The 26,871-nt window shown below is 34.6% G+C and overlaps 2 protein-coding genes across 2 annotated transcripts in view; both read left to right on the forward strand.

Moving 5' to 3' along the window:
- Positions 1–6,865, forward strand: part of LOC135076531 (uncharacterized) — a 28,371-nt gene extending 21,506 nt beyond the window's left edge. Inside the window, exons 3-4 of the mRNA XM_063970981.1 lie at positions 1,416–1,526; positions 5,396–6,865. Of these exons, the coding sequence (XP_063827051.1) occupies positions 1,416–1,526; positions 5,396–5,625 (341 nt within the window). The 3' untranslated portion in view covers positions 5,626–6,865. The remainder of the gene's footprint in view (positions 1–1,415; positions 1,527–5,395) is intronic.
- Positions 6,866–14,456: 7,591 nt separating this feature from the next.
- Positions 14,457–26,871, forward strand: part of LOC135076924 (titin) — a 35,376-nt gene continuing 22,961 nt past the window's right edge. Inside the window, exon 1 of the mRNA XM_063971438.1 lies at positions 14,457–14,634. Within this exon, the coding sequence (XP_063827508.1) occupies positions 14,607–14,634 (28 nt within the window). The 5' untranslated portion in view covers positions 14,457–14,606. The remainder of the gene's footprint in view (positions 14,635–26,871) is intronic.

Here is a 26,871-nt window from a genome sequence, read left to right on the forward strand (position 1 = left end):
ACAACGTTGCATTAAGTATTTCCCTTAATTTATTTTTATTTTAGTAAAAGTTGATGCATACGAGCGCGCGCGAGTGCGAGTCGTTGTTATGTGTCATCAAAGGTGTCCCTTATACACCATATTGTAATTCTGGCAATTTTTCGTGGAAATATTTAATATAAAAAAATCGAGTTTTCAACCCTCGATAACTCAAAAGTACGCAGAGATAAGTGACAAGTATCTTCGCATGAAATACTCAGAATCACTTGTTTTATAACATGTGTGATCGGCATCTTGACATCGTTAAAGAATTTCGAAAAATTGACAGAAACGTAATTTCTTCCATACAAAAAATATGTATTTATTTTTTTTTACTACGAAATAGACGTCGTAGGATTGTAATATTTTTTTGCCTTATTAGTTATCATAGCAGTAACCATCAAAAAAATTTTCGTGCCTCTAGCATCAATGTCCATGTTTTATTAAATCGGGACCACTGTGCGCCGGTTCAAACCGCTCAAAGGTTCCACACTAATTATTGTGGGAGCCAGCTTACCTCTATCAAGATCTAGCATTATTTATGACCGCGTTTAGGGTTGCCAGGTCCTAAAACACAAAAGCCGGACTCTGTGCTTCATTTGGCCGGACATTTTACCATAAAAGCCGGACATGTCACGGGGGGGGGGGGGGGGGTGTCATTCTCACACTATCATCATCGGTTGCCTAACATCATGATGCGTGCGTTTGATACTATTCTGTAGCTCAACTTTCGGCTGGCGCGGCAACCACATAAAAAGCCTATGTAAAGCCGGACAGGCCGGACGAGCCAATATTTGGCCGGATAAGACCGTAAAAAGCCAAACATGTCCGGCTAAAGCCGGACACCTGGCAACCCTAACCGCGTTACACACGCTCGACTTATTACAGTCATGTGTTCCGATCTAAATTTGTTAAATTTATCACATTATCAACATTAACGAGTTATTTCCAAGGTCAGTCATGAGACTTATAGGTAATTTAACATGTTTTTGTACCAAATATCATTTAAATTCTTGATAATAATTATTTTCAAAGGAAGCAGACGTCAAAGATAATGTTAAACCTCAATTTATTTGGTTAGATTATTCAAGTCACGTTACGCCTACAAAAGACATCAACGCGTTAAGTGACTTCTTATCACTTGATATTTAAGAAGCAATTACTTGTACTTTTGATATCTTGCCCTTACCGTTTATTCCATTAATCATTTACCATACATTGCTTATTTTGGGTACAGAACATTCACAAATCTTTTTGCGTTATTAATTAATCAAGATAATTAGTTTTTACACAATTCTATGACTATGAATGCATTACTTGTACTTTAATACACTTTTCTATTCTTATCAATATTTCATTTTTCTTTTATAGTAACATGAAACTTCACGTGATTTCAGGAAAACCCGGAACTGACTACCCAGTGCTGGGCGCGGTGCCCTACACGAACTTCTACTGCGATGAGCAGCCGTACCCTGGTTTCTTCGCCGATATGGAGACCAGATGCCAAGGTATAATCTCTACAGTTTTAGCACATGAAATTGAAATTTTACATTAGCTTCTAAATGATTCAGTCTTGTTTGGAACTATTTTTATTTCATCTTCAAAAATAACATTCATTTAAGTTACGTGAATCATCAAACATTTTACTATGTTTGACTGTAAAATACGTAATTGAGACTATTTCAAGACATTTAGAAAATATTTGATTTTCAAAAAAAGTTAAAGCTTTTGAGTTCAGAGACTATAAATTCTGGTTATTCTAATATTTCGATTTCCTCTAATTTCAAAATCAAATAGTCCGGTAACCCAGTGGACTATATACCAGATTCAAGAACTCGCCGTCCTTGGTTCAATATCAGGACCATGCGAGATGTTACTGTATTCATTAGCATTTTCTATAGATCGAGTCGGTGGATCATAGAGCCATATTTGGCTGGCAAGCTTAATTTATAAAAATAGATTAATCTCTCAAAAATCGAATCTTCTATACTAAATATTATAAATGCTTTTAAATTACTTTTGCATTCAGACAGACGTCTGTGTCGCTTTCACGCCTAAACCACTGAACCGATTTTGATGAAATTTGGCATAGAGATAGTTCGAGTCCCAAGAAAGGACATAGGATAGTTTTTATACCGGTTTTTGAATGAGGAACCCGCGCGAAAAAGTTTTTCTGTGACAAACAAATTTCACGCGGGCGAAGCCACGGGCAGAAAGCTAGTGTTGCTATAAAAGTATTGTTATTATAGGAACTTGTTATTGAATTTGGTATTAGTATTAAAAGCTTTCAAGGCGAAAGCGCCTTTTGATTTTTATCCGCCGAACGTAGGCAAACACAATTATAAAGAAACTTTGGTGCCATAATGTATCATTAAAAATTAAATTAACAACATGAAATTGTAGGCGTGTACAATGTAAAGGTTGTATTGTTTGAAGTGTAAACGTTTAGTTGGCGATTAATTGAAAATAATCTTTAACATGACGCTGTAGGGTTTAGAGTTAATTGTTACAGATTGAATACTCAGAAATGTTTTATTCAATTGTTTGTCGCATGTTTTATAAAGGTAGCTATTTATTATACTGACACACATCTCTGTCCGAAAAGTGATATTATACAGCTGTCACTATCGCGACCTTGGCCGTGCCGAGATGATTAAGTATACCGACCTTATGGCAGTCTGAGGTCAACTAATTATAGCAAAAAGCTACCCGGAAGATGCTCTCGACATGAAATGTTAGGTCGAGTTCGTGAGATCCTCTATTCTGCCTTACTTTTAATGATTCAATTTGGTTGTCTTCGTCGATAGGCCTTTATGTTCTCTCGGTGTTTAAGAGCTCAATTTGCAAGTGTCTAATTGATATTTTAGCATTAATTTGCAATAAAAGGTAGCTCAATTTCAACTTCGTCAATAACAAGATTACAAAAATAACCTTGGTTGGTGTACAATGTTCTATCAATCAAATGGTCATGTCAAATTTAAGCACCATTTAAGATTTGAAATTGAATTTCTAATATCTTTACGTTCTATACCAGTTATACCATTAATACATACATGTTTTGTGATATTAATTTATATTAACCTTTGAAAACCAGTCACAAAGTTGGTACACGCAGATCTCCCTTCACGTGTCTTATCAATCCTGCCAGCAGTATGTCTTGAGTAACCATACCTAATGTAATTCTAAAGTTAGGAGTTTAAAAAAAAATTTTTCATTAATATGGAAATTAAATTAAGTAAATAAGCTTTACACGTCAGGAAATTATAATTTCTAGGTTAGTTTGATGCTTAAATCATAACCATGTTATCCCAAAGTAAAGTTACGTAGTAGGATGCATCGTGTTGCAACTGAAGCCTTGAATGGGCATGGCTGCGTGCTGCGCTGCGACATTAGAGTTCTTAGAAATGTGTTAAGTGTCACGCAGAAATACGTGCGTATTGAACTTTTAGTTGTATATTTACATAAAAGGCCTTCGAATCTCCAATGAATAGGCCTCTTTCTTACATCAGGCCATATTGTGATCAAGAGCAAGCGTATACTTTGGTAAATGGTATCATCTTCTTACGTTTATCTTTATGATGTTTTCTTAGACCAATATTAAAAAGTTTGGCTCTTGATCAATAATTATTTTTATGTTTGAACCTTTACTGAGTCAAATCTACTTCTAGTCCTAATTAGAGAATTGCTTTGAAAACGAAATACCTACTCGATGAAATTTTCTTTGTGATTCCTATTATTCAATGCATATTTGTTGAGCTTTGTTTTTATAGTAAAGGAAAGTAGAAGACTGATTCACTGATTTTTAAAATTAATAGTCAAAGGACAATGGGCAAAATGGTACCCGGCTCCAATAGATATGTGTCTAGTATCGTTTGAATGGTCTTACCAAGATGAACAACTTTTACTATGACCACCAGCCTCAGATCTGGTTGTGTACGAAGATATACATACTTTTTTGCAGAATGGTACCCGGCTCCAATAGTTATGTTTGTAGTCTCATTTGAAAGGTCTTACCAAGACGAACAACATTTACTATGGCCACCAGCCTCAGATCTGGTTGCGTTCGAAGATAAAGATACTTTTTGTGTAACCTAAGTATCATACAGTATGAAGGGGGACGCGCTCGGGGCAGGGCACCGACGAGATGGTCAGACGCGGTGAGGAAGACGGTGGGCGGGGGTTTGCATCGTGCGGTCCACACAGCTTATGACCGCAGTCTGTGGAGGAACACTATCTATGGTCGCGATCCTCATCAGTGAGGGACCGAGGAAGAAGAAGAAGAAGTATCATACGTGTCCATCGTATGGTACTTAGGTTTTGCGAGGCAGGAAGGGTTTACTGCTCCAGCATCCTTCCTTAACTCTATAATTATTGATGGGGATAATTGTGAAATAAATATTTTTATTTAAAGAAGTACCTACTACCCCCTTATTAATAAAAAGTTACACCTAGGAAGAGCCTTGGATTAAAATGACATTTCCATATCAAATGACAATTTAAGCCAGAGTTCAACTAGAGTGTAACTGTTATTAATAAAGGGGTTAAAGTTTTATTACTTCTTAAGGGTTTTATTATGGGTTGCTAAAGCGAATAAACCCACAAGACCCAATAAGTCCACCCACAAGATGGACCGACGACCTCATAATGGTAGCGGGAAGGCGCTGGATGCAGGCCGCCACCAACCGGCCATTGTGGAAATCATTGGGGGAGGCCTATGTTCAACTGGATGTCCTATGGCTAAAATGATCATGATGATGATGATGAAAGCGAATAAAGGGCTAATAGCTTGGGTAGTTAATCGTAGGTCTAATCCTTTCCTTTTCAATGCTTCTTTTAGTTATATTAATAGAATGTAGTCATAATACATACTCGTATACATGGATGATTGTGTTATACTTTCATTATAATACTTAGTGGAATTACTGCTTTCAAAACGTGAATTAGAACTGGCCCCATAGCAGACATTTTCCTACATCTAAAGGCCTTTTAAAATATATATTGGTTATGGCTATTGGAGCGGGTACCACTTTCCATACATTTGTGCCCATCATCCTTTTCAAATTAATAATTTCTTTTTATGACCTTGCACAAGGAATTTAGTCTAGTTAATGAGGGCTATCGTTTTAGCGCTCACCAGTTAGCGCCACTGTAGAGTAAGGTCCTGTCACTTGCTAGTAGCGAAGACAGTGGCGCCAACTTGTGAGCGCTAAAGTGGTAGGAGGACTATCGCATTTGCACTCATCAAGATGGCGCCACTGTAGAGTAAGGTCCTGTCAATCGCCAGGGGTGCCAACTGTTAAGTATAAAAACGATAGCCCTCATTGTCCCTTACGACATTTATCTCTAAGCTCTACATAATTATTACTTCTTTTTCCAGCCTGGCACTACTGCGACATCGACGGCCGGCAAGCTTCCTTCCTCTGCCCCAACGGGACAGTGTTCTCCCAAGGGGTGGCGTCCTGCGACTGGTGGTTCAACGTCCGCTGCGCCTTATCACCCGCTCTCTATCCTCTCAACGCACGTCTCTATAGAAGGAGGAGAAAGAACTCCCGCCCGAAGCCTCACCGGGTCATAGATAAGGAGCTTGTCGATGAAATATTCTTGTAGATAGTAGAAGTAGCTGTTAGTGAGTTTTGTTGATTAATACTGAACGGTCTATCAGTAATAAATTTTACTATACGTATGGGTCGTCAAAAACTTACATACCGCGATTCAACCTACACACAGCTCCATCTATCGGTCACTCAAAATACTATTATATGAAGCTTAACATTAAACACAACCCTCGCAAGGGGTGGCGTCGTGCGACTGGTGGTTCAACGTCCGCTGCGCCCTGTCACCTGCCCTATATCCTCTCAACGCGCGTCTCTATAGAAGGAGGAGAAAGAACTCCCGCCCGAAGCCTCACCGGGTCATAGATAAGGAGCTTGTCGATGAAATATTCTTGTAGATAGTAGACGTAGTTGTTTGTAGTGCTTGTGATTGATACTGAACGGTCTATCAAAAATCAAGTTAGACTCTCCCGCACTCAATCTGTACAAGTCGCAAAAAGCCCACAAGTAGTAACTTGAATAGAACCAAGATTCCAGTGGCAAGTTTCATTTATTCCGAAATAATTTTGACTATATGTATGGGCCGTCAAAAACTTACTACCGCGATTCAACCTACACACAGCGCCATCTATCGGTAACTCAAAACACTACATATATGAAGCCTAACATTAAACACAACCCTCCCAAGGGGTGGCGTCGTGCGACTGGTGGTTCAACGTCCGCTGTGCCTTGTCACCCGCCCTCTATCCTCTCAACGCTCGTCTCTATAGAAGGAGGAGAAAGAACTCCCGCCCGAAGCCTCACCGGGTCATAGATAAGGAGCTTGTCGATGAAATTTTCTTGTAGATAGTAGACGTAGTTGTATGTAGTGATTTGTGATTGATACTGAACGGTCTATCAAAAATATAGTTAGACTCTCCCGCACTCAATCTGTACAAGTCCCAAAAAGCTCACAGAAAGTAATCAAGATTACAGTGGCAAGACTCATTTATTCCGAAATAATGTTGACTATATGTATGGACCGCCAAAAACTTACATACGGCGATTTAACCTACATACAGCGCCATCTATCGGTAATTTAAAACACTACATGTATGAAGCCTAACATTAAACACAACCCTCGCAAGGGGTGGCGTCCTGCGACTGGTGGTTCAACGTCCGCTGCGCCTTATCACCCGCCCTCTATCCTCTTAACGCGCGTCTCTATAGAAGGAGGAGAAAGAACTCCCGCCCGAAGCCTCACCGGGTCATAGATAAGGAGCTTGTCGATGAAATTTTCTTGTAGATAGTAGATAAGTTACGTTCGCGAGGCGTAAGCTGAGTTTTGCATTTATATGAGTGATCACCAAAAGTAGAGTCAGACAAAAAACAAAAATTAATATAAACTGTCACACCTACAGTATCCATGTGCACTCACACAAATGTAAAGCTCAGCTTAAGCCGGGTCTCCAGCGCGTGTTTTGCCCTACACAATCAACAAAAACATTTCAACATTCAACATTTTTTGTAAGCAATTTTGTTGAATCTTGAGATGTTTTTGTTGATTGTGTAGGACAAAACACGAGCTTTAGACCTCGCGAACTGTATTAGTTGTATGTGTAATTGTGTAGTGATTTGCGATTAACTGAACGGTCCATCAAAAATCTAGTGTCACTCCCGCACTCTACCCTCTCAATGCGCAACTCTACAGAAGGAGGAGAAAGAACTCCCGTCCGAAGCCTCACCGGGTCATAGATAAGGAGCTTGTCGATGAAATATTCTTGTAGATAGTAGACGCAGGCCTGTTCATCTCCGCGAGTTTACATCGAAAACAAAACACGCACGATGGCCCACCTTCAGGATACTATTCGACAAGGCCTCACATACGAGCGAACATTGACTCACGCACGCGTATTCTTGTGTATGATGGAACAAAATAAAGAAAATGGTGTACTAAATACTGTGCAGTATTTAACTGCCTAAATAATAATAAAAACACAGAATGTACTTTTTTAAGTTGCCTCAAGACACTGAGAGGTAAATAAGTAGTTAATATTATTCATGATAATTCATGCTAAATCATGTATTTCCTCCGCCATTTTCCGCAGTTTGGCACCTCACGTCACATCATTTTACCGAAGTCAGCCCTATAGCTTCGGCGCAGTGCCGATCACTGACGTTTGTCATCAAAATGGTGCTTGACTCTTGAGACAGGCAAAATTACACCATATTGTTAATGACATTGAGCATACATTTTTTTAAATACCTTCGCGAAGTAAAACTTCTGTACGTAGTACTTATTATTATTCTGTGGTAGACGTAGTTAGTTGTAGTGATTTGTGATTGATATTGAACGTTTTTAAACTTTTTAGTAGTGTCATATTTTCAAAAGCATTTAATTATATCAACTCTGGAACAAAAATTGCCTTGAACAAAATATTTTATGGTATTCAGTAGAATTTTCATATTGACTTGTTTTTAAAAGCATTTTATTAAACCAATACTGAAATACTGAAACTGCCTTGGTCTTCAAGAATCAATATTTTGCTTTAAAATCTTCATGGTATTGAATGAACATTAATTTATTTATTTATTCATAAATTAATTTAATACTGTACGTATTAAATTAATTAGTTTTCTTCCATAATAAAAGTAGTAGAATACCACGATATTGTCAAAAGTTTACTGAGAATACTTTGAATTTATTTATTATTAATTTGTTGTTTATTCACGAAAATGAAAGCTAAAAAGAACAATATGAAAACGAAAAGGCTGAATACAATTGAAAACTTAATTTTTCTATAGCGCAATTACCTAACTGCTAACCAAAATTGAATTGTCTACAGCAGTAGACAATTTTGTCAGGAATTTTCAGTAGGTATTTTCTTTTATTTTTGATAACGCATAGAGTTGATTTACTGATTGATTGTATCATTTTCTACACAATGAGAAAAATAAGAAAAGAACTAAAAGCCCGATTAACACTGTGTTCGCTTAGTAAGGCTCTACTTAGTAGTGCCATCTTACAAACTAAGTATCACACTGCTTTTTTTTGTACGTTGGAAGGATAGCTTTAAATACATAATGCTGTATGATACATTTTCCTGTAGCATGCCTACCTATCGTACCATATTTGTATAGTAGGTACGCATCTACTACATTTCTCATATTAATCACCATGAAGAGGCATTTCATTTTACAGAGCCGTCACAATAGATATCATACTTTGATTAATGTATAGTTTCTGTACAAGCAAAGAAATATATTATTACTGAATCAAAATCATTGATACGTTGGTATTTATCCATGATGATTGATCATTATGACCTTTTGTTTGGAGCCTTACTCAGCAAAAATTAACGTTTACGCAACAAACGAAATCATCTTTTAGACGTGCCTGTGTTTTTTATTTTCATGAATAAAACATTAAGTACATAGTATGATTGATTTAGTATGGCGCATACCTATACTATAATTAGTGATATCCAGGTCCTATTTTTATTTATTAATTAGGCTTATTCCTAAAAGTCTGTTGTTCTTCTTTATACTAAGAAAATATTTTTATTTTTAATGTCCTTGAACTCGTGGACCTGTTGGGAATCAAAGTATATTTTTTTTTTAAATAATAGAGTTGTGCACCTTTGGGAATAAGCCATTTATTATAAGAATGGTCAGTGCTTACACAATAAAAATACACTACTGAAGCTGAGCTTGTATTGTTTTTCTCGCAGTGGTTCTACCAGCCAAAACTTTTCTATAAATCAAGGCAATATTTAAATATTTTGATTTTGTGAATTTAATCCAGTATTTATTCTGATTCAGTAGCAATTGTAAAATAATGTAGTTTAGCTTTGTTTCCTATTTGCCTTATTATATCGCAGCAAACCTCTTAGTAGCTCTAGTCGTTTAGGTTATCGTTTCATTCTGTATAGATGTGTTACAGTTAGCATATAATCGTATTATTTACTGCTAGGATGTATTTGTTTATACTCAATGCATAAGTAGTAGGTATATCTATTGTACGTACATGGACCCCTTTACTATTAGATTTCGATCGATTATGGAAAAAGATAATAACACTGAATTATTTTCTAAAACAAATATCCAGAAACAGATGTACTTTTATGTTTGTTTGGTCTAGAATTAAATTGTGTAAAAAGCTTTTTCTAAATTTAAATTAATTTAGAATTAAGTCTGTAATTTGGTAGGCCTACTTACTAGATGTAATTAATGTTTCGTAGCATTTATAACGTTTGATAATGTTGTTTATTCAGTAAAATTTAATCTAAACTAAAATTGGGAAGGGTTTATGTGCCATGAATTGCCCCAAATAGAAAAAACGATTTGATTATAATTGGAAAACATTTATAGAACTTTTGGATTTTTCTTAACAATTTAATAAGAACAATATAAGTGATGTGATCCATTTAGAGATAAAGAAAACTAGAATATACAATTTTTAATTATTAAATAGGTCATAGGTAGGTACATAAACAATTTTAATTTAGGTATAAAAATGTAATATGTACTATTTTTATGTTTCTATGATAATAACATTTGATATTAGGAATACAAGTGACTTAAAATTTTGTAAGCATTAAGTTAATTAATGTACTTATCAATAAATATTTTGTTAAAGTGTAATAAAACTGTTTTTATTGGTAAACGAAAGAGAGAGAAGTCCTTGATATGATAGTGCACGTAAGAGTTTTAAGCTTAACTTTTAGACCAACTTGGTTAATAACTTAGTGATTTCCTGAATGCTGTCAAAACAACCATTATTTTAATTTGATAAATAAATGAAAAAATACTGCTCACCTCCTTTGGTTCGGTGCGGGCATGAGTTCAGAAGCAGACTTCGAGCACAAGGACTTCGGTATTATAGACTTCAGAACATATCTTGTCACTCTTCATCCACACAGTATCTACCCTATCATGTGTTGGTTACATTCAGCACAATAAATAGGTACCTATAGGAGCATTCCACGCGAAGCGGACAGGTAAAAAAGTCGATGTTTCCGATTTCAGTAATATTTGAGTATGTTCTACCTATACACATTATTGATACGTGTACCAAATAATTTTGTAATATAATGACTAGTTTAAGAGTTATGGGTCTTCGAAGTTTTCGACAACCGGTTGACATGCAGTACTTCAAAGCCGATTATGGAGTCATAAAATTATATATTAAAATAATTAAACCACGGGATTTATTACTTCATTTACCGTGCTTTTTAACTGTATTTTTGGAAACGAAAAAAAAATTATTTTTTCCTAAAAAAAATGCAAATTAATTTTTTTCCTTGATTTTCACAAAGTTCGACCCTTTCGATTTTTTTAATTTTTTTTATTTAAATAGCTAATATTGTGTAGAACATTCATGCCAACTTTCAAAGTGGGCGTGGAAGTGGATTCGGAGCTAGACTGAAAATACTGCCGAAGGGTGGCGTCCAGCGCCGCGCCGTCGCGCTGCCGCGCCTGAAGCCCGCCGCCTGTGCGCGTTTAGTGAAACTGACAAGCAAATAAAATCACTTTTGACGGAATGTTTTTTAGATTTTTAATAACACCAATACATTTTTAGTACCTATTAAATACTAAAAAATACGTTATGGCCAGGCTTGTTCTTACTCGGACACTGAAAGGATCGTTTCGAACTCCGAAAATCGGTCAAATGAACTAGTTCGGTCTTCTAGTACTATTAACTAGCACATTTTAGTACACTGATTCTATTAGGTAGATCGAACGAAAAAAGTCTTTATTCATATGCATTTATGGTCCAATATCGAAAAATACTCGCTACACACTCACAGAGCCGAATCCATATCGCTCGCGCGCGGTTGTCACCAATATCACGTCTCGTTCACACCTATTCATTAGTGATCGGCTGTACTAAAGTGAGCTAAAAGACCGATTTGAACGACCAAGACGGAATAGTTCGTTCTCGTTCACTTAATTAAAGGAATTGCTTCCTATTAGTACATAGTACATGTACTACACAAGCCTAGTTATGGCGTATCCGCACATGCCGGGCGGCACGGCCGGTTCGGTTCGGTTCTGGGTATTAGTCCTGACCTAAATTAACTGGTGGATCTATTAATCCGGTCCACAATATCTTCTAATTACCAATAATTTACGACCTTTCAAAAGACTAGATAGAATGAAAGGTCTAGTATTCATTATATCTAAAAATTATTATGAGCCACTTAATTTCATAGGAATAGGATGAAAGCACTGACGACCGTCTGCCTCCCACATAATCGCCTTTTGTAACTCGAAAGGTATAAAAATAACAGCTCATTCTATGTTTGTTAGGAAATATTCAGTTACGAGTAATGTAATTTATTTTTCACGATACGGAAAAACGCAACTTTATTTACTACTACTACTTTATTTTATAACGTATTTTAGTATTTAATAGGTATTAAAAATGTCTTGGTGTTATTAAAAATCTAAAAAACATTCCGTCAAAAGTGATTTTATTTGCTTGTCAGTTTCACTAAACGCACACAGGCGGCGGACTTCAGGCGCGGCAGAGCGACGGCGCGGCGCTGGACGCCACCCTTCGGCAGTATTTTCAGTCTAGCTCCGAATCCACTTCCACGCCCACTTTGAAAGTTGGCATGAATGTTCTACACAATATTAGCTATATAAATAATAAAAATTAAAAAAATCGAAAGGGTCGAACTTTGTGAAAATCAAGGAAAAATAATTTGCATTTTTTTTAGGAAAAAATAATTTTTTTTTCGTTTCCAAAAATACAGTTAAAAAGCACGGTAAATGAAGTAATAAATCCCGTGGTTTAATTATTTTAATATATAATTTTATGACTCCATAATCGGCTTTGAAGTACCTACTGCATGCCAACCGGTTGTCGAAAACTTCGAAGACCCATAACTCTTAAACTAGTCATTATATTACAAAAATATTTGGTACACGTATCAATAATATGTATAGGTAGTAGAACATACTCAAATATTACTGAAATCGGAAACATCGACTTTTTTTTACCTGCCCGCTTCGCGTGGAATGCCCCTATATCTGAACTTCTGAAGTATCACAAGTACTGAACTACAAAATATTGTGCTCTCCACAATTACTCCAAACTCTGGTGAGCTATTCCTTGATCTATTATTGAAAATAGATTCATTTGTATTGATACCAGTTTAAGCTACCTGAAACATTCAGCAATAATTATTTTGAAATAAATACACTTCCGCAGTTTTAGAACTGTTAACAAATAAGGTTATAATGACTAGGAAAAGTTTATTTGATCTTATAGGAATAATAATAAATTTATTTCCAGAAAAATGCACTTTTGTTACATAAGTTTACAAAGTAGTTGTACTAATAGATTTCAGGTGACTTACTACATAGTAGTCCCCAAACTAGGTAGTCCTGTCTTTTGGGGACTTGAGTTTGGTACAAATGTGTTTGATATAGAACAAAAATTTAAGACCGCACAAACAGAAATGTATATTTCACTAACTAATGTGGTACTTACAACCCGATCGAGTTAACTGCGCACCTAGCAGCCGTGACGTTACATCGACGGGGTTATGTACGGGGCGAATGCAGGGAGGTGTGCGGGCGAGTGCGAGGGAGAGTCGCATTCCAGCGAGGTGCGCAGTTAGCTGAACGGGTTGTTACTAAGTTGGGGCTAATCTATACTAATATTATAAAGCGGAAAACTTTGTTTGTTTGGTTGTCATGAATAGGCTCAAAAACTACTGGACCGTTTTTAAAAATTCTTTCACCATTCGAAAGCTACATTATCCACGAGTAACATAGGCTAAATTTTATTTTGGAAAAAAATAGGGTTCCGTAAAATATGTAGATAATGTAGTCCACGCGCGCGAAGCCGCGGGCGCAAACTGCGTAAAGCTAGTATTAAAACATAAGTAAGTGTGAATCAGGATTTTTTTCAGTGAATGCAGTTTTATTAAAAGCTTCAGATTGAAGTGTACTTAAGCTGGACATTCACATACCGTAATAAGACTCGTATTAATAAATAAATAAGTTTAAGAAGAAGGGTTGTATGTGTAACAAACATACCTTAACCGCCGTATTTTAATGGAATTCTTTCCTTACCTACTACGATCATTACAGGATTCTTGCTTATGAAAACATAGCTATAAATTCTAGGAACGCCTTGACCAAGGCACAGCAAAAAGTTACTATCGCTTCTTTATTCACAGGTGATCACACATACAATACTGAGGCGGTTAACAATGCCGATTCATAGCCAAGGGTCATCGATATGAATTGCCTACTGTATAGTATGTTAACTATGCCAGCCGTGGGAAATCTGTGAGCTATGTTGTAGGCAAGTATGAAATGTTGGAAATTTTACAAACGTCGTCAGTATCAGATTGTAAAAAGCCTAGTTCTTTGGTAAGTAGTCAGTAAAACTTTCAAACTCATCTAATGCCTACAAAATGGCACTACAAATTATGTTCATCAGTTCTTTTATACCTCTACAAGTTACAACAAGGGTACAAATCAATTAAACATAATATTGATTGATTGAACTAAACAATACTTTTCATCGGGAAAAACCACGGAAAAATACCGCAACACGTAATAATAACGTTCATAAAAATTAAGTTGTTCGTCAATCTAAGTATGTTTTACTGACTTGAAGTTTGAAATGTTTTACTATATTTGTGAATATTGTGTAATTAAGTATTTGTTAAATTACTCTTAAATAAAACAATAAAAACAAACGAAGTTACTACGCCTTTTATGAAATGACCAATCTTGCACTTTGCCTACAACAGCCACCTCGTATGCCACTTCATTCTTTTCTTATTGTACGCAAATGGTATACGTTCGGAAACACATACGTAGGCCTTTTCCTGTCCAAAATTGGCCGCAAGGCGTTCCTTAGCCATGCAGCTGTCACTTGTTTCGCGAAGCGCGGCAAACGCACGCGCGAGATACGCTGCGCTAGCGCATTTACGCGGGTAAATACAGTGTTTACGTGATATCTTTTTTCGTTTTTACGAATCAAGGATTTCACCAGTTTGGTAAATTGAATGAGAATTGTTATTGATTACTATGGAGCTTTGGACGCTAATTTTATGCGGTAAGTACTGTTTCAGTTAATATTAAAACATTAAAAAAGATTTTCTGAGGATTTGTTTTATGTATTAAACGACGATTCTATAGATATTTCATACAAGATAGAGTCAAGACACAGGATCGATACCAGTTCAGAACCAATTAATTTTCTCTACCAACTTATAATCATAACTGAAAGTCACTTTACGAGTTTTAAAAATTATTACACTTAGTAAACAAAACAAAACAAGGTAATGCGTAACTTTTATTCTTAAAACTAAGAATGGCTCTAACTTTATTATCCTTTGTTTACAACAAAAGCAGATACCGCTTACTTTTAATTGCATGACCTTATAAAGGTAAATGCGCTAAAGGTTACTGAAAACGAGATCGTTTCCAATGTCAATGTCTTAAAAACATCGCACTGGCGGTAATCCGAGTAGCTATGCCTGTGGCCTACTGAGTTGGTAAATAGCCTCTAATTGTAGAGCCGGTGCGTAGACATAAATACAGGCAAATGTCATACAGCAATCACAAAGTAAACCTTGTAGATAAGTGGGTCGTTCTACTTTTAAGGTCTTAACCATGAAAAAAAATAAAGGAAGCTATTTAGTACATTTCATACGACTGAAATGTAGGAAAGTTACCATAGATTCGGTATCTGTATACCAGCAGCTCAGTTTTTTATCAAAACTTATATTTTTTTGCGTTTTACTAAACTAAGATGGAAAAAAATGTATCCTTCGTCACGAAATTCAGTTGTTTAAAACTCGATAAATTAAAAGAAATTTCAATGGATATTTGCATTTATTCTTACAAAATCTCAGCTTAAATCAGTCTTGGACAATTGGTAGTTAATCGTTATTTTAATCAGGTAACAATTCCATAAAAATCAGCAGTTTGTCCCTTTCGTCACATTTACACCTTTAAAACTTAACAAAAATCAATTATTTTTCTCTTTTATAAAGTTATATTGAAAAAGTAGTATTACACACTCAAAACCAAGTATTACACGACATAAAATTAGTTACAAAAAGAGTTAACACTCGCATTTTTGTTGTTTAAGAGATAATATTTATTAGGGGACGAGATCAAACTCTTCGTTACGAAGGAGACATAAATGTGATGAAGTAGACATCTAACACTTAATAATCAATCTAACTTGAAAACTAATGAGTGTCTCAGCCATTTTTCATTAAGCACAGGCATATATTTGCTTATTACTAAAATAGATAATGAAAAATATTAGGAAAATCAGCAAAAACCTACACAAATAGGAACTGACTCTAAGAGTATTAGAGGAAAAAAAAACATTTCAAGAACTACTTCAACTGGTTTACTAAACGAATACAAAATTCGTATACCTTTTTCTGAGGTGTTTTTAGTATTCTTAACATATTATCTAACTGCACAAAGGACACATCGTTTAGATGTAGGATCACCTGTTACGAAGGATACGTGTGACGAAGTATACAATTTTCCAAAAAGATCAATAATAATCGTAAATAACGATAATTTGGATCGAAAACTATACTTTATCTTAAAGATTACTTAAAAACAAATCATGTTTACAGTAAAACAATTTAAAATTCGTTAAATAAATACCAAAAACCGCTGTGACTAAGGATACGCCCAATAAACACACGCCGCCCGTTTTCGTGCTTGATGTAAAAGAAGTGACAAGCTGGCTATGTTAAACACTTGATTTGAGTTTCGTTCTATACTCTATGGTCTATGGCCTTTCGTTTTACTAAAAAACGTGATCTACTCACGTATTTTTTAAGAACTTATTTTAATATTTGACTGTTCGTGACGATGGATACTCCCATTTTCGGGACAATCTTTCGTCACACCAAAAAAATATATTTTTACAGATAAATAAAATTAAACTTTGTAGTTACCATGTTTAACAAAGTATATCTCTTTTTATTTAAAAATAATTGTGTGGCTTCAACAAATTATTTCTAAAAAACGTAATAGTTCTAAGCAACACCTAATGGGGACATGCCGTTTTAGCTTTGTTATAAAAGTTTGAAGTCATTTTTTTAACACAGTTAAATTGTAATTGAAACTTAGTGTAACTAGATAATCTAAACAGGTGTTATTAACTTTATTTAAATAAAATAAATGATAGTTTCTTCATTTTGTATTATAGTATTAACCTTCGTTAATGTGGGGACAACCTTATTTTTGTGATGGACTCTAAAAGTAGAACCACCCAAGTGCTGGCTTATAACTTGATAGCAAAAAATGCTGCATTTAGCACGCTAAAGCTGAGTAAGAATTTTACTCATTTCATAAACTTACACGTTTTGAGTATGCTATATTAAAAAAAAAAGCTCATTCGACAATTTAATACTCGATTTCTTGATCCCTCGCTATTTCTGTAAAGATACAAAACAACACTTTATTGATTCGAAATCGAAAATTGATAATGAACGCATTAACATGCACATAAAATATGTGAAAACATATCCTATTGTTGCAAAACTACGTTTAATTGTAACATTGACTGAGACAGTTCAAATCAAGGCCATTGATTTTGTTTCTTTTATAAGATTTTTATTAAGAATGTTTCGTCTAACATAATTTAAAACGTGTGTAAGCCAATTAAAACATTGTAAATATAGTATTAATTAAAGAAATCATTGTAATCTATATGTAATTTTCAGGAGGTTGCACAAGCCAAATTCCTTTCATGCTTAGCACACTCTAGGTTTCTAAATAAATATGTAGACTTACCTTGAGATTAAGGGAAGTGCAATTAGTAGTTGTAGAGACTACTTAATTTACTTTCTTTTGCAACCAATTAAAATGCCTTAGCCTTAGGTTATGCCACTATGTTAATTTTGTGTCTTACAAATTGTTTAGACTCCATTACTACTTTGCCTGGCCCATTCCCATTTTATTTGGGGTCGGCCCTCCGCGTCATGCGTCTCCAGGCGGCTCGGTCCTGGGTTGTCTTACTGTTAACTTGGGCTTCTTTAAGGTCGTTATTGATTAAGGACATCCATGTAATTCTACATTTAAAAATTTGTAACACTCCATTGAAAAAACTAATTTCAAAAGAGGACAATGTCATATTTTTAATTTATTTTTTATGAACCAAAACCCACATTAAATCTGTGAAAATCTTTTATCGCGGTTTCGTCAATGCAAAACAATGCCTCATAAATCGTATGTTATTTAAAACCCACGAAACCACGACCTTAAATGTTTCTATTAAGGTCTATACGAGTAGAATATAGGTCACAATACAAATATTGCATTCTTCTGATGTAATCTCATCGATATCTAAGATCAAACGCATTTTTAAAATGCCACGAATAAAGTAAACCATATTGAGGACGTTTATTAATAACCCACTTATTGCTTTTTATGGATTTAGACCATGAAACGAAGAATGCAAATCAAATCAATTGACATTTGAACAAAACCAGCTAAAATGCATTCTCTTCTTACAAAATCACTTATTACACAAAATTGTCAAAGTTCGAATAAATAATTAGCATTTCAAAGAGCACCCATCGTCATTTTGTAATCTTTAGTCATAAGAATTATAAAATATGATAGCTTTAGCTTTAAATTAATGACAAATTGTTTCAGGAAGGCTTTAGCAAGGAAATGTTTTTCTTCATCAGCTTTCTGTCTCTACTCTATGGCATTATTGTTTCCGTAATTAAAACGCTAGATGCGTAAGCATACCTACTCAACTTTCATACTTTAGGTGAAAATAAAACTTATTTATTGACAACTAGCTGCGACACTATAAATATTCGTTATATACCTAATTGGATAACGAATGTCACTAAGTTATATTACATATCGATTGAATATCGCAATATAAGGTAAACGGCTACTAGTTCGTGATAGTACGTAAGTTCGTAAGTTTTTTTTCTAGCTCAAATAATAAGCAAATGGAATATTATTTATAAAAATTCTTCATTACTACAAAAACTCTATTATTTAAGCTATCTAAAAAACCAAGTACCAACATTGTGGCGCCAAAAATGAGAGCAATACGAAGCTTCAAACTCTCAGAGAGCCAAAAACAGCCGTGCGGCTTGCAAAGGTTACCCTCACCGTAAGGTTAGCGCTCCAACTTCTTAAGCTTATAAAAAGGCGAAGGAACGTCCATTTAAATAAAACTTGTAATAGTGGTTTCATGTGTTCCTTGACAATTGATTTGGCTTAGAAAAAAGTTACATGAAAACGTAGAATTCCTTTAAAATTGCGATTAATTGACTCACGAAATAGCGTACAAATTTTTTTTCGGGTGTCCCCTATTTCGTGACACTACCGATTCAAGGATATTATGGATAACATTTTGATGCTTGGTTTTTAAATAATTATTTATAATAATTTAAATGTAAGTTATGAAACAAATAATGCATTTATTTAAGTTTCTCATGACCTAAATTCGGTATATGTTTCGTTCACTAGAATTTAAATGACACGAGTTTGAAGTTCACATATATGACCAATTTTAAGATAAATTAGCATAAGTAGTACCAGCATAATTTTGGTTTTATTTCGATTTGTTTTATTTATCTTTGTTTATTTGTATTGTATATGGGATAGATAATAGTTAATTGACACATTTTGACAATAATCCATGAATTTTACTTGGGGAATTTGGAATAATCAGTATCACGAAACAAGGAACCGTATTATTGTTACTTTTTTCCAAGTTCGTGATATATAAATGTATGGTGTTAGGTACTTTTATGACACACACCATCAAAGAAATCGACATATTTTTTAGTTTTTAATACTTACCTACCTAAGAAATTAATTAATTACTTACTTTTTATTATGAGTCATTGGTGTATCTGGGGTTATTTTCAGGGGGGGGAGGGGGGGGCTACCCTCACTTGATACAGCTCCAGGGGTGGGATTATGGGGAGAAGGGGGGGGGGTGCAAATCAAAATTTTATGGGTACGAAGGGGGGGGGGGGTAAGTCCCCCCTACATTTCTAATGGTTAATATAAATATTTTCACATATCGCTAGAAATAACAAATCTAAACAAATCTAAATTTTATGGGCACGAGGGGGGCGGGGGGGGGGGTTAAGTTCCCCCCCCCCCCCCCTACATTTCTAATGGTTATATAAATAGTTTCACATATTGTTAGAATTAACAAATAAAAATATTATACTAGACACATTATTTCTTATGAATATTTCAGGTAAGTAATATCGTCAATTTCACATAATTATTTTATTCTAAATTTTTATTATCGTTTTTAAATTTATTAAACCCTTAATCATTATTAAAAAAATATGTTAAAATTAATAGGTTTATATCTAAAACAAAAAAATTAATAAAACAGCAAGAACAGTTTCACAAAAATATTATGTTAAGGAAAAAGAATTTAGATTTAGTGGACAGTTTAGAAATCTACCACAGTAAATTAGTAGAGAGTAGGTCCACTCATAACTTGGACGTTGAAAGGTTGCAGGCTGAAATCACAAACTTGCATGACTCGCTTGCATCCATAACAGCTAAATATAATTCAGCCAGGGAACAAATTAACGAACATATCCTGGCAGCAAACAATCTCTTAGATCTAGGTAATCCTACTACGGATTTTAAATCTCTGCCAAATATACCAATGCCAGTAAGTCAGCAACAAACTGATGGCGGCTTGCGGCCTTCAATGTCTGCAAAAACTGAATTTTTAAATGTAAAAAAGTCAAACAATGTAGTGTTATTCTCAGATAGGCTAGGAGTTGGTTATGGCCCTATATTGCATAAAAAATTAAATTGCAAAATTACAAATAATTGTATGCCTGACGCATCTTTTAGTCAATTAATAAATGACATAAAAAAATGCAAACAATTACATAGCAAATCTATTTTAATTTTAATGTTTGGAAACAGCCAGAATATTAGTAGGAAAAATATTTTGCATAATTTTTCCACGCTGGCCAGCCTTAATGTTGAAAAGATATTTATTTGTGCCCTGCCATACTGTCAAAATGGCTCCTCAGATAATAACAAAAGTATTCACTTACTGAATACTTTATTATATAATTTGACTGTTCGTCATAGCGACAAGTTTGTCTTTTTCGACACTAATAAATTTATTAATAATAAGTTCTTAATGACAGGCAGCTCTTTACACCTGCCCCAAAGCATGAAATTAAAACTTGCTACTTTGTTAGCATATAATATTAACTGTGTTATTAACACAAAACTTATTAAACATTTTGATATTATTAGTAGAAATACTAATATTTCTGTGACGACCTCTGATTTAAACTGAGAGGGACGACAACAGACAGGTCTTTAAAAGGTTTTAATATTGTTCATCAAAATTTACAAGGCCTGGCTGGCAAAGAATTAGAATTAGAATTGTTTTTAAAAAAGTACAATGTTCACGTATTATGCATAACAGAACATTGGCTTAAAAAATATGAATTAATGTTTTATATAGGTAATTATAAAGTTTGTAGTTCGTTCACCAGGGAGTCGGCTATTAGAGGGGGGTCACTCATACTATTAAATAACCAATTTAAATGCAAAGAAAGGAAAGATATTGTTTCACTCTCAGTCGAACGAACTATTGAGCTTGCGTGTGCAGAGCTAGAGCAGTATATAATTATAAGTGTGTACAAGCCCCCATCTGCAAATTACCAATTATTCGAATCCACTATGGAGGAAGTCTTAAAAAAGGTATTTAAATCAAATAAGAAAGTGGTTGTATGTGGAGATTTTAATATAGATTTATTAGATAATACTCAATATAAAATAAGATTCTTAAACCTGTTTAAATCTTTTAACTTATTAAACCTCTTCAATGAGCCTACTAGAATCACTCCAACATCAGCTACTTGCTTAGATAATATTTTTTGTAACTGTAATATTCAAAGTAAATCAGTAATGTTATGTTATTCGTAGTAAAGCTAGCTTTCCGCCCGCGGCTTCGCCCGCGTCGAGTTTTGTCTGTCACAGAAATTGTCGCGCGCGTCCCTGTTTCAAAAACTGGGATAGTAACTGTCCTATGTTCTTTCCCGGGACTTAAACTGTCTCTATGCCGGATTTCGTCAAGATCGGTTCATTGTTTTGGGCGTGAAAGAAAGACATACAGGCATTCAGACAGAGTTACTTTCGCATTTATAATATTAGTATAGATAATACTGTAAGGTTTCACCAAAATTAGTTCATTAGTTTTTGCGTGAAAAAGTAACAAACATCCGGACATCCATTCAAACTTACGCATTTATAATAGGTATTTGTGTGTAAATGCTTTAGGTAAATTTGACCTTCACATCCTTATTCGCCTGAGTGTACAGACACGCGCTTCCATCTTTCCTTCCATAACTCATATAAGTCTTTCCCTCATTCACATACACAACACATACACGACCAAACAGGTTACACTTACACATCCACTAGCACACTCACACTTTCACACTCACAGTCATATTTTCACACTCATTCATTTAATTTTTGTTACCGCATGCATTTTTAATTTATTTTTGTTACCAGCTTTTTCTTGCGGCACTGCCCGCGTATTAGAAAATATATATATATATTTAATAATTAGTATTAGAGCATATTACATTAAGCTGTTCTGTTATCTTTATAATAATACTGTCAAGTAACAACAAATTCGTCCTATGGCTTTTCGAATAGATGTGTAAAGTAACAGGCAAACATCAATTTGTTTTCGCAAACTATCGCACTTAAGGGTCTTACTGCTATACTACCTTATAATATTCCACGGGTGGGGGCCTGGTGACCTGTAGAACAGGTTTTAAACAAAACCTATTTCAGGCACCAGTCCCACACAAACTTAGTATTAAGTACCTATAGCGTAATGTATTTTTTACCAAATGTAATTTAACCTAAGTTTGTGAGGGGAAATAAATGATTTATTTATTTATTATTATTATTTATTTTATAATTAATTGCCTTAGTTCAGATCATAGTGGACAATTGGCCACATTTGAACACCATCATGTCCCTAGTACAGTGGATGTTGTTTGTAGGCCAATAACAACTAATCGAATTGACAAATTCAAGAAAAACATTTGTGATAGTATTGATAAACTTATAATAAATGACAATAATGTTGATCGAATGTATGAGGATCTATTCAGTGTAGTGAGTGATGAGTTCAAAACCACATTCCCACAGAAAAAGATCCGAATAAATTCGATAAAATGTAAATTTGACGACTGGGCTACAACCGGCATTCACAAGAGTAGAAATAAAATGTATGAATTATATAGACTTAAAGCTGATACGCAAGATCCGAATGTTATAGAATACGTTAAAAATTACTCGAAAATATTTAAAAAGGTTTGTGTGGCTGCTAAATCGAATCATCTTCGAGACATGATTTTAAATTCTAATAATAAAGCTAAGGCTACGTGGAACATAATAAATAAACAAACATGTAAAAATAAATCGAAGGATAACACCTTCTCACTGAAAGTCGGGAATGAAGTTATAAATTCAGATACAGATGTTGCAACCACATTTGAGACATTCTTCTCAAACATTGCGTCCGAAACAACTAAAGCATTGAATTCATCGCCAATTCTTGCAGAGTCTCTCTTAAAATCTAATGTCACCGATTGCCAGTCTCTACTCCAGTTCAGGCATATAGATTGTAATACAGTAATTAAAACCTTCAGAGAATTGAATATGAAAAAAACCGAGGACCTTTGGGGAATCTCTGTCAGTATTATTGGGACAATTATTGACACCATAGCTCCTCACCTTGCATTCATTTTTAACACATGCATTGATCAAGGTTGCTTTCCTAGTTTAATGAAATTAAGTAAAATAATCCCATTGTTTAAGGCTGGTGATAAATGTGACCCCTCTAATTTTCGGCCGATTTCTATTTTACCAGTACTTAGCAAAATTTTTGAGAAAATTATATTTCATCAACTTCTTTCTCATTTTATTTTCAACAAATTACTTCACAATAAACAATTTGGTTTTACCAAAGGTAGAAGTACTACTGACGCTGGAGTAGCACTACTGAAACACGTCTTTGATGCTTGGGAGAGTAAAAAAGACGCTGTTGGTATTTTTTGTGACCTTTCAAAAGCGTTTGATTGTGTAGACCACCAAACCTTACTAAAAAAATTGCGACATTATGGTGTTTCGGATGAGGCACTTGATCTGTTGAACTCGTATCTCACAGGCAGAAAGCAAAAAGTTTGTATTAATGGAACTGAGTCTTCTGGAGCACCTCTTACCATGGGTGTGCCACAGGGATCGATATTGGGACCTTTGCTATTTCTTATTTATATTAATGACCTTCCCTACTTTGTAAAAGATCTATGTGATATTGTGTTATTTGCTGATGACACATCTCTCATTTTCAAAGTTGATAGAGGTAAAGTAAACCTTGATGATATAAATGACACACTCTCACAGGTTTTGCATTGGTTTACTGTTAACAACTTATTGTTAAATGCAAACAAAACTAAGTGCATTAAATTTACCTTACCTAATGTGAGGCAGGTTCCCACACAATTGATGGTAAAGAATGAACCATTAAATAGCATAAGTTCCACAACATTCTTGGGAATCACTTTAGACTCTAAACTTCAGTGGGGTCCTCATATTGAAACCTTGTCAGCAAGGCTCAGTTCAGCTGCTTTTGCAGTGAGAAAGATAAGGCAATTAACTGACATTGAAACGGCAAGGCTAGTTTATTTTAGCTATTTTCATAGTATAATGTCATACGGCATATTGTTGTGGGGCTCAGCTGCGGACATTGAAACTGTGTTCGTTCTGCAGAAAAGAGCAGTGCGGGCCATTTATAACCTTGGACCCCGATTTTCCTTGAGAGAATTCTTTAAGGAGATTAATATACTGACAGTAGCTTCACAGTTCATTTATGAAAACCTTTTATATGTTCGCAAAAATATAGAGCAATTTACTAGAAAGAGTGATTTACACAAGTTCAATACAAGAAACAAAAATAAACTTGCCGTTCCAAATTTCAGACTGCACAAGATTGGTGATTCATTTATGGGGAAATGTATTAAACTTTTCAATAAATTACCACAAACTGTTGTAGAATTGCCCATTCATAAATTTAAAGCACATATCAAAAGCACCTTAATGAAAAAGGGCTACTATAAAGTTGATGATTATATAAAGGATAAAAATGTTTGGAATGTTTAACTACCTAGCTCGCATTAATACTTATGACTATAATTTGTATATTTTAAAGACTGTAAAACCTTGAAAAGGAGGCTGACAATAGTGACTGAGTTTCTTGCGCTGCTTCTTCTCAGCACTGGCCCATTTATTGTCCCGAAGCAGTGGTAGGGTTAATATTGGGACGTGTAAAAGCGCTTTTTTAAAGCCTATTTGCAAAAATAAATGAATTTTATGAATTTTTATGAATTTTATTAAAATATCCTAACTGTATGCATAAAACCTTATCCCGAAATAGGGGACATGAGTTCACGAACTTAGAAACAGAGCAAAATTTTGTCACGAAACAGGATCCAAATAGGAGGTCCGCAGAATAATTAATTTAAAAAAAAGTTCAAACTATATAACTATTAATTATGTATTAACTTACTGTCAAAAGACCAAAGTTTAGCATACAAAAGCTTTCATACTGATATCATGCTTGGTTATTTTTAAATAAAATGTTAAAGTCGTAAGAGCCTTAATATACCGAAGTAGGGGGCACTTACCTTAAATATTTTTCATTGAAGACCGATTTTCCCTGAATGCCGCTTTAAAATTGTTAGATTTATGTTTAAATGGACATTAATATTTATTAACTTTCTACCAATAGGCGTTCGTTGCGTACTTTTATAATATTCTGTGAATAATGAAGTAGCTTATGAAGTAGGTAAACAAAATATTACGTCACCCTTCTTGAGAGCTCTCTTTGCCCTTGATAATTTGCATGGTCATTTTGTATGTTGTAACGTTATACAGCCAACCTTTCACGAATAGAAACCTATTCATATCAAATAATTTAAAATTAAATACATTATATAATTTACGCAATGCTATAATAAAATGGATGAGCAGTCTATCAAAAAATGAATACGAATTACCGTTATTTTAAAGTTTGTAATGAATGTACTTAAACATGAGACTTACAAATATACTGAGTAAAAAGCAAACTGAAACTGAAGCACCTGAATTCACTAAAACGTTACGGCCTTGAAAGCTATAGGTACTTATTAAAATTGAATATTATCCTATAGACTGCAGAGGGTCCACCAGACTATTAATAATTTTCTTATTCACCTTGTGACCTACTTGTGTGCATAACAAAGCATAATTGTTAATTAATGACCACAAATAGACGTCGAACTTTCATAGATTTACATAGTTCCAGACTAACAAAAATAATGAAGACAATTAATAGTATTTTAGAGTAGTGTATGTAGTTAACAATGTTTCAATTAATTCCATTATATCACGTGCAAAAACTCGTATCAAATCGCTATACGGGTTATGTCATATTTTAACCGGCAGCGATCGAGATGCCCAGTGGTCAGTGCTAGCACGCACGCGCATCGCAATCATCATTAAACAGTACTTATTATTATTCTGTGATTAAACGTTGAAGGAAACAATCAAGATCAGCTGGGAGTCGTTAAAAGCTTTTGTATTAAACGGCAAGTGCTAAGTACAACTATTGATGTGCCGTTCCCGAGAACGCTCTCTCAACTGAGAATATTCTCGGGAGCGCTCCCGGGAGCGTTCTCCTAAGTGAGAAAGGTTGAGAATCATGTTTATCAAATGGAAATAAACAAACTTTCTTAAGTAAAATAGTATTAAATTAAGTCAACAGATAAGTGTATATTAAAAAATACACTCTATTTGCAGTGAAAGGCTATATTCTCAGTGTTCCCGAGAATATTCTCAGTGTTCCCGAGAATATTCTCGGGAACTTTCTCGGCAATATTCTTGGCAACTGCACCTTTATTATATTTTATATTTTTCGTCGTGAAATGTCGTTTAAAGATATGTAAGACGACAGAAATTTCTTTTTACACGTAATTAAAAAATAATGTAACTGTCCATTTTTTCGTTTTTAACACGCTCTTATTAGGTCGTCGTGTATGTAACTAACTATGTAATGGAATCTTAGAATCTGAATTACACGCACTTCTAAGTCTTGTATCATCATGAAACTTGGCAATTATATGTAGATTAGAAATGACAATACAATATGGTGGTACCAGCTGGTCTCATGATGGGACTGGAAGGTGGCCAAAAGAACGCCTAAACGAAACGGCGGAATCACATCGAG

This window comes from Ostrinia nubilalis, chromosome 12 (assembly GCF_963855985.1).
Source record: "Ostrinia nubilalis chromosome 12, ilOstNubi1.1, whole genome shotgun sequence".
Lineage (NCBI taxonomy): Eukaryota > Metazoa > Arthropoda > Insecta > Lepidoptera > Crambidae > Ostrinia > Ostrinia nubilalis.